Source organism: Geospiza fortis, unplaced genomic scaffold (genome assembly GCF_000277835.1).
Source record: "Geospiza fortis unplaced genomic scaffold, GeoFor_1.0 scaffold676, whole genome shotgun sequence".
In the NCBI taxonomy this organism is placed as follows: Eukaryota; Metazoa; Chordata; class Aves; order Passeriformes; family Thraupidae; genus Geospiza; species Geospiza fortis.
Genome location: NW_005054600.1, coordinates 92092 through 101136, shown reverse-complemented (window position 1 = coordinate 101136; position 9045 = coordinate 92092). Strand labels below are relative to the sequence as shown.

At 47.0% G+C, this 9045-nt stretch overlaps 2 protein-coding genes across 4 annotated transcripts in view; one reads left to right on the top strand and one right to left on the bottom strand.

Moving 5' to 3' along the window:
- ATF1 (activating transcription factor 1) overlaps positions 1-2591 on the top strand; it is an 8272-nt gene extending 5681 nt beyond the window's left edge. For 2 of the 3 annotated variants that reach the window (XM_031064530.1, XM_031064531.1), the window contains exon 6: positions 1-9. This exon is cut by the window's left edge and continues 361 nt beyond it. The gene's annotated coding sequence lies outside the window, so the exon portion shown is untranslated. The other variant, XM_005430088.2, reaches the window with a different exon arrangement.
- A 621-nt stretch (positions 2592-3212) lies between these two features.
- TMPRSS12 (transmembrane serine protease 12) overlaps positions 3213-9045 on the bottom strand; it is a 6261-nt gene continuing 428 nt past the window's right edge. The window contains exons 2-5 of the mRNA XM_005430099.3: positions 7867-8065; positions 5900-6171; positions 4719-4861; positions 3213-3458 (exon numbers count right to left, since the gene is read on the bottom strand). Coding sequence (XP_005430156.2) covers positions 3213-3458; positions 4719-4861; positions 5900-6171; positions 7867-8065 — 860 coding nt within the window. The remainder of the gene's footprint in view (positions 3459-4718; positions 4862-5899; positions 6172-7866; positions 8066-9045) is intronic.

Sequence of the window (9045 nt, the reverse complement as noted above, 5' to 3'; positions counted from 1 at the left end):
CAACTGGAAACTGCTGAATTCAAGATTGCAGCTACAGCGGAAGGACAGTCACGTGTGGCGAGGCAGGGGATGAGAGTTTCTTTGAAAATTCCTATGAATGCCTCTAAGAAGGGAGGCAAAATTTGGTTACAAAGAAAATATGGATGAAACAGAATCCTTGCCATAGCTGACATTATTAGTAACGTTTATAACCAGTGTATGTTTTGATTTCTTACTCTTTTTCAAGCCTTTTTCCTTCAGTTATTTGTCTGTAAATATTTTTATTTTAACCTGTAAGTTGGTCTTTACAGGTGCAGATGATAAAAAAGCTGATACTTTGCTCGAGGTATAAATTATGTTTTTACTCTTTCTCAGATGACAATTTAAAAAGTTGGGATGATTTTTTTTCCATGTTTGCCGTGTTTATCAGATTGGGGAAGGATCTGCAGAAGGCAGCAAGAGGCCTGGTCCTGGAAATGTCTGAGGCACAGAAAATTGTGTTGGCTTTCTTAGAGAATTCAACACATCAATGATTTAAAAGCACAGTGTGAGGGACAAGGACTGGTGACAAAAGTTCTGAAGAATTTCTGAGATTAAACTTCTCAAAGTTGTTAATTTCACAAGAGTTTGTTCTTAGTTCTGGGCATGAGAAACATTGATGATTGAAAATTAAATTGTGTGCTGATCATATGTACAATTAAACACTCAGTGCTTGTCCTGGCTGGGGATTCTCCTGGGCTTTGGAACATGAAACCAAATAGAAGAAAATTATGTAGTAAAAAATGAAAGATCTATACCAAAGGGTTATGAGGTTCTAATCTCTGGTTTATTGCTGGAAGTAGTGCAAAATTACAATTTCCAGCCTAATTTTGTAAGGTAGGAGCTATTTTGCAAAGTAGTGGTATCTTTGTAAGCAAATACTATATTGCAAACAGGGAGATGGTTGGTATATTTTGTAGCTAAATTGTGATCTTTACAAAACCTGAAATTGAGTTTCTATACGTATTTTGACAGTTTATATCTTTCATTTTAGTAACCAAATGAAAATATTTTGTGAACCAGATTTTCAAGGATATATTTTTATGGATAGTACAAAGTCAAATGAGATCCTCTTTGGTGTAGGAGATACTTGAATTAATTTTGTATGTCTGTAGGCAACTTGCAGAAAAAAACGGATCCTAAAGAGTACTGGGGGGGAAAAAAGGAGGGAAAAAAAAAGAAATTAGGGCTTTTTACTCCCCAGAGTTGACAATATCTGCACATTAGATCTCATTGTGTCAGAGAGTCCAGTTTGTACAATTTAAATTTGTTTCAGGTGAAAATCAAAGGTTTGACATGATCAGGACTCCTTTACCTGGGGAATCTCCATGCTTGGAGACCCCAGAGCTGTCTGGCTGTGGGCATGGTGGGCAGGACATGGCACTGGTGAGGACACGGTCCTGGGCAAGGTGTGACCCTGCTGGTCAGGCCGTGGTCTTGGGCAGGTGCTGTAGGTGACTGCAGTGCCTCTTGATGAGTGATAAACCATTTCCATAGCTGGGATTGAATCCTGCTTCCAGTTCTGTCAGCGGGAATTACACAATGGACTGTGCTGTTCCGAGGTGTTAGAGCTCCGTGTGTGTCGTGCTAGCTGAGATCTGGATGGAATTCCAAGCTCTGCTCCCTCCCTGGATGTGTAATGCTTATCCCATGGTCAGTCAGTAGTTTTGATTTTGCTCCTTTGGGAATTAATGGACTTGTAGCAAGCAGAGCTCTTTGCCAGGAGGAATCTGCATTCCACAATCTCCTGGTTAGTGGCTAGAAAAGGATATTTTTTTCCCCTGACGTTCCTAAGTCTCTGATTGTTGTGGGCACAAGTCCCAGTGCGTTTCCTTTAGGCCAGGCTGGAGTGTGACTCCTGGTTGCCATCATGTCAGAAAAAAAGCTTTGTGAAACATCAGAAATAAGGTTGGGAAAGTCCTAAACTGAGGGAGCTGCTCCTGGAGAGGTGTCGGTGTTTTCCCGTTTCTTTGGTGGAATTTCAGGAGAATGGAACAGCCTGGAATGTGCCTGGAACATGCACCTCAGAGAATTGGACCTTTCCTCAGCTGTGTGTAACCTGGCATGTGGGAGAGGGTTTGACCTACAGTTCTGAACTGCTTTGGGAACTCTGTGGTAGCTGATCCTCACTGTGTTCTCTTTTTTCCTTTTGTAAGATGAAACAATAATAAACAAAAACTATCAAGTGTTAAGACTGTAAAAACCTGGTGGCCAATTCTTCTTGTATCCAGCAAGGGAAGCACCTGTCCTGCCAGACACACCAGGAGTCAATTTTTATACTTTTAAAACAGTGTGTTGGAAAGAACAGCTGATTTTTCATAATGAGAATATTAAACGGTAACACAAGTTCGCTCTTTAAGCACTGATCATGAAGTTCTTAGTTTGGATTTACTTTCAGTTCTCGATTTTAAAGAGTAAAATCTCATTCCTGAGGGTAAGAGATGCAGCAGGTGATGCTGTTCTGCTGGTTGGTTCCAAACAGTCCGTGCTTTCCACGAATTGTAAATATTTGTTGAAACAATTAATGGTTGCAAATTTTGATCTTGGTAAATAAAGTCACTAAAATATTATAATTCTGCTGGTCCCTATTTATTTTTAATGAAGTCGGAGCTGCAGTGGTGGTGACCAGGTGGGAATACTTGTGTGGGATCAAGTCATATGGCAGCCAGGAATAAATAATAGTTTTAGTGGATTAAGTGGCGTTTGTACACACCTGCCAGTGCTAAAAATCATGAGTGCAGAACAGCTTTTACCTTCCTGCAGGGTTTTTTTACCTTCTTAGTTTTCAGTAAGCTGAGCTACAGGTAAGGTTTAGTTAATTAAATGGTTAATTAAAACCTTAGTGTGCTCTGCTGGTTTTTACCCGGCAGAGGGAGCATCTGCCCTCCCCAGACCCTGTTGGCGTCACTGAGTGTGTTTAACTTTCTGATGGCTGGAAAAGCACAGAAATAGGGTGGGAAGAAAGTGTTTCCAGTCGATAACATTTCTATATTCAATTTTCCTCATTAGTGCCGAGGCTGTTACTGTTTCCTCTCTTGTCAGTGTGGATATCAGAGGCAGGAAACAAAAAATACAATGGCAGACATGACTCCTAAAAAGTAAGTGCACATCCTTTGGCTCTTGGATTTATTGTCAGTCAGGAGGCGCTGGTTTCTCCAAGCTTTTCCAGGCAGGACCGCACGCTGAATTCCCCTCTACAAAATCTGCGTGAGCACTGTGTGCACCAGAGTCAGGAGGACGGTGAGTGTGGTGCCCACGGGGTTCCAAGTCTTGTTAGTCAACAGGAGTTTTGCTTTTATCCATTTTCTGTACTGAGACAGGCGCACGTAGATGCCGGGGTATCTGGGGCGGCCACAGCCCACCCCAAAGCTGGCAATGCCAATCAGGTAGTACTTGTCAGTGTCAGAGTGGTAACACACCAAGGGGCCCCCGCTGTCGCCCTACAAATGAACACCACAAAAACCAGTAGCATGTAAGGGTTTCCTTCCAGGAAACACTGCAGGCAGTAATCAGTCTATTTTTCAGATTTATTTTAAGCAGCTCAGTTAACTGGACAGTCACAATGACAGTAACATGTGGGCAGTGGCACGTGGGCAACTCAAGGTCAATCTGGTGTTGCTGGAAGACAGAATCAGCATCCCCGAGATTGGAAAGGCCCTCAAGACCATCAAGTCTCACCTGATCCCCATCTTGTCACCAGACCAGAGTGCTGTCACCCATGTCCAGCTGTTCCTTGGACACCTCCAGGGATGGGGACTCCACCACCTCCCTTGGCAGCACCTTCCAATGCCTGACCACCCTTTCCATGGAGAAATTCCTGATTCTGGTCAAGACTGCACTGACCAGAGCCCCAGGCCTGCACTGCTTCAGGGTCTTAACTCAGATTCTGTTTTCTCTCTGCACCTTTTCATGCCTAAACCTAAACCTTCATTCCTCACTTAATTGGGGAATTTGTCCACACGGTGTGGGAGCTCCAAGAGACCCAGTAAGGAGCACACATCCTGTCTTGGCCGTGTCACCTGCTCAGGGAAAACTGCTGAGAGAAGCAGGAAGTGTATCAGACAAAGCACTTAGGACACATTATGGGGTGTAATTAGTAATGTCTCTGTGTCCCAGCTGGTGCTGCAGCTTATGCCAGTGCTTTGGACCTGAGAACTGTCTTTTCCGAGAAAGAGGTGGTGATTACTCAGAATTTAAATAAAAATCATGTCACATCCCTGAGCCACTTCCTAGAGCCCTATCCCTGAACCACATCCCTGAGCTTTATCTGTGTCCAGTGCTGCTCTCCAGCATAAGAACAGGTGAGACATACATGTGCTTCACACACATTGCCCAGTGCCCAGCGTTTTGTCTCATATATAATTTACTGACACCTTTATGGCATAAATATGTCGCATACTTTATCTTTCCTCTTTGTTCACCTATTCCTGTCATCTTTCCAATATCCCCAAATTCTTTGTGTACATTTTTGGTTTGCAATCACTGCCCCAACCCTATTATGATGCTTCCTTTGCATTTGACATGGTTTCCAGTTAGTATTTCTGCTGTTTTAATTAATCATTCTACAAATCACGATGCTGCTGAGCCTCTGGCTTGGGAGTTCCACTGAGGCAGGTGGGGCACCACCTCCCCTCTCACCTGGCAGGTGGGGCACCCCCTCCCCTCTCAGCTGGCAGATGTGGCACCACCTCCCCTCTCACCTGGCAGGTGTCGGTGCCTCCAGCCCAGGCACCAGCACAGAGTGCTTTGTCGTTCATGAGCCCCGCGTAGCCTTCAGAGCTGTTGCACAGGCTGGAAGGGAGGATTCCCACATGGGCTTCTTTTAGCACAGGTGAGATTTTACCTTGAAAGGAGACAGAATTCAGAAAGGTGAAACATGCTGGGGTGTGTAGCAATTTTACTGTGGGGTTTTTTTGTTTAGCCAGCCTAGGTGTGTACCCGGACATGTTTAGACATGGATATGACACAGACCCTGCCTGTTGCCAATGGATTGGAATTTGAGTAGGTTAAAGGTTTGAAGACTTGGGTTGGATGTAGATTTTGCAATTCTTCCTCAGAAGAAGCATCGATGATAATATACATGCCTTGCTCAAAATGTTTGAGGTGACTTACCAAACAGGCTCATACAATCTCAGCTGACCCCAAAACTCCCACACACCAACTGGCATTGAATTTGTGCCCAGTGGGAGTAAAGAGAGAATTGGAGGGGGTGTAGTCATTCATAAATCCCATGGGAACCCCTGAGTTCACAACATGTGGCATCAGAATTGTTGCTTTTCAATATAATAGCTGTTTCTAGCAGCCCACGTTGACCTGCACCACGAATGGGGTGAGTTTATTTTCCTTTTTTTCATGTTATACTTGGAAGAAAGGCTGGGAAATCTATTCCTGTGGTTACAGCTGTGTGGGTCTAACCTGCTTGTGATGGAAAACCCCTGAGAGCAGATCCTCACCACAGAGTTAAATGACATTGTGTGGGGAGACCATAACCTGAGCAAATCCAGTTAGAATCACAGAATGGTTTGGGTTGGGAGGAACCTTAAAGATCATCAAGTTCCAACGCCCTGCCATGGGCAGGGACACCTTCCACTATCCCACGTATCTCCAAGCCTTGTCCAGCCTGACCCTGGACGCTTCCAGGGATCCAGGGGCAGCCACAGCTGCACTGGGCAATCTGTGCCAGGGCCTCCCCACCCTCACAGGGAGGAATTTATTCCCAAGATCTAATCTGAACCTGTCCTCCTTCATTTTGGTGCCATTCCCTCTTGAAAGGTCAGGAAAGGCCTCTAAGATCCAAGTGCAAAGAGAGTTTATAAACCCAGGGAGCTGGAGTGGGCGGGGATGGGAACAGGAGGATTCCAGCAGTGGCAGAGCTCAGTACCCTTCTCGGTGGTGCGTCCCCAGCCGCTGATGTAGCAGTCGGAGCTGTTCTCCAGGGGCTGCACCAGGGCAGCCGGGGCCAGGCACACGGGCTGGATGAAGAGGTTGTAGCGCACCGCCGACCTCAGCTCGAACACCGCCACGTCGTTCTCAAAGGTTTCCCTCTTGAACTCCGAGTGCACGATGATCCTCCTGATCCTCCTCCTTGCCGTGTGGCGGCTGTGCTTCTGCAGGTTGTGCACGCCCAGGACGGCTCGCCAGGAACACGGATCCCTGCCAGAGAATTCACAGGGGTTGACATCGCTTTCACTGTTTGTTTTCATAGACCCCTGGAACCCAGGAAGGGGTTGGATTGGAGGCACCTTAAAGCTTATTTCATCCCACCCCTGCCATGGCAGGGACACCTTCCACTGTCCCAGGGTACTCCAAGCCCTGTCCAGCCTTGCCTTGCACACTTCCAGGGATCCCAGCTTCTCTGGGCACCCTATACCAGGGCCTTCCTCACAGGGAGAAATTTCTTCCATTATCCCCTCTATCCCTGTCTTCTTTTGCTTATGCACCTTTAGAAATACACATTGAAAATTCCATAGTAAATATTTCCTGGAACAAATTTGGCTCGTTACCATTCTGCCCATGTGAACACTCCCTTTGCTATTAGTGGCTATGGCTGTTAAGGAAAATTCAGATGGGATTTAAGCTGACACCCAGATTTTGCCTTTCACCCCATCTCAGCAGAGGAAACCAGGAGATAATAGTCTGAAAAAGCTGAAAACATGGTTATATTTTGGATAAAGGAAGGAGGCTCATCCCCCACAATGCTCATAAAGACTCTACTTGCACCTAGGCCTGGGAAATCCATTATCTAGAAGTAAAATAATAACTATCTAGTTAATATTAAATTTATAAATAGGGGTAGAGTCATTCAGATCTAGTTGCTTGTCAAGTATGTTGAACAAAGTCTTTATTAAATGAGCTTTGAATTTGGCCTGAGATGAGCTATAAAATTCAAATTAGCCTCCAAAATTAAGGTAAAAAATTGATAATTTAAAGAGAAATTATATTGCAAATAAATGTGTTAAATGCAAACAAGGAGTTGATGTAATGAAGTCCTGATAAAGGACAAAATTCCAAGTTTTGCAGATTTTTGCAGTTCATTTTCCCCCAGGTCATGGTTGAGTCAACAGTCGATGTTGACAGATGCAGATTGTGCAACTGTGGTAAAGGCTGGGAAAGAGACCAGTGCTGGGAGCTGAAATGCTCCAGAGTTGCTGTAAGTGCAGTTAAAAATCTGTTCTGAGGAGTTATTACCACATTGTCAAAAAAAAAACTCTTAAGTGCCAAATTGTTGGTTCTGATCAACAAAAAAAAAAAAGGGAAATTGTGTTAAAACTGATTAATTGGAGTGTTTGTAATCTAAATATCACAACATTTTGTGGTGAGCTTTAGCGGTTAAGAAAACTCTATTAACCAGAAAAATCAGAGCTCTGTGGAACAAAGCAACCCAAACTACTTTGGGGGACTAGGCTGGGGAAGGGGGCAGAAAACCTGGCATGGGAGAGGGTAAATGCTGTGGCGTGGGGACAAGGTGAGGATCAGGCAGAGGTTGGACTTGATGGTCTTGGAGATCTTTTCAATCAGTGCTCCAGCCCCTTCCCCAGCTCTGTTCCTAGCTCTGGATGTGCTCCATCCCCTCAATGCCTTCCTTGTTGTGAGGGAAGAACTGGACACAGCACTGGAGGGGTCTCACAGTGCCCAGCACAGGGGGACAATCCCTGCTCTGCTCCTTTGGCCACCCTGTGACACAACTCAGGTGCCCTCGGCCTCCTTCCCCCCATCCAGGGGGCTCAGCTGTGGTGCCCAGGGGGCTCAGCCATGGTACCCAGGAGGGTTCAGACTTAGTGCCCAGGGGGCTCGGCCATGGTACCCAGGGGGCTCAGCTGTGGCGCCCAGGGGTCACCCAGTACGTACGTCCTGCCATCCACGCAGTGGCCGGCGGTCAGCACGGCTCTCTGGCTCAGCAGGACGCCGCCGCACAGGTGCATGAAGCGGACGCCGCCGCGCAGCACCTGCAGGCTCACCACCCACGGCCACGCGCCCTCCAGGGCCTCTTGGCCCCCCACGATCCCGGACGCCACGCTCCGGGCCACCGCCAGCTGCTGCTGACACTCTGCAAAATACAATGGGCTCCTTAGAGAGCCTGAAGGGTAAAGCTCAGCTTTTGGGGCAGCATTTGTGGGTGCTCTGGGTTTATGGGTTGGTCTTTTTTTTCTGTTTTCTCAGGGTTTTTGTTTGGTTGGGTGTTTGGGGGATTTGGTGGGTCTTTTTTGTTGCTGATGGTGGTGGTTTTTGTTTTTTGGTTTTTTTTATTTGTTTTGAGTTTGGATTTTTAAGTCTCTAGCATCACCACAGCACAGGAAGGACATGGACTTGTTGGAGATGAGACCACCAGGTTGTTTAGAGGGATGGAGCAGATCTGCTGTGAAGGCTGGGAGAATTGGGATTGTTCAGCCTGGAGGAACAAAGCTTTGGGCTCACTTAACTGTGGCCTTCCAGTGCCTGAAGGAGCTGCAGGAGAGATGGCGAGAGGGCATATAAATGGGCATGGAGTGCCAGGACAAGGGACAACTGCCAGAGGGAAGGTTAGAGGGGTATTGGGAAGAAATTCCTCCCTGCCAGGGTGGTGAGGCCCTGGCACAGGGTGCCCAGAGAAGCTGTGGGTGCCCCTGGATCCCTGGCAGTGCCCGAGGCCAGGCGGGACAGGGCTGGGAGCTCGGGGACAGGGGAAGATGACCCTGCCATGGCAGGGATGGCACTGGGTGGCCTGTAAGGTCTCCCCCTTCCAGCCAAAACCATTCCAGGGCTCTCTGTTCTGCAGGATTCGCTGCCTCACAGCCCCCTGCAACTGGAGATCCCGGGGCTTTCTCAGCCCATGTGAAATACAGCGTATTTATCTGACTAAGGTATATTTCTGGTGTATAGATTTAAGGTTAAGTGCTTCACGGAATTCACCAGATTTCTGTATAAACCAGAGACTTTTCCGCCGCCCCTCATCCCGCTCCGCTCAGGCTCTTCCCCGCTCGCTGTCCCCTTCCCCGACCCCTCCGCCCCGGCCCGGCCCCGCTGGGTCCCGGTACCGTCCACAGGGTC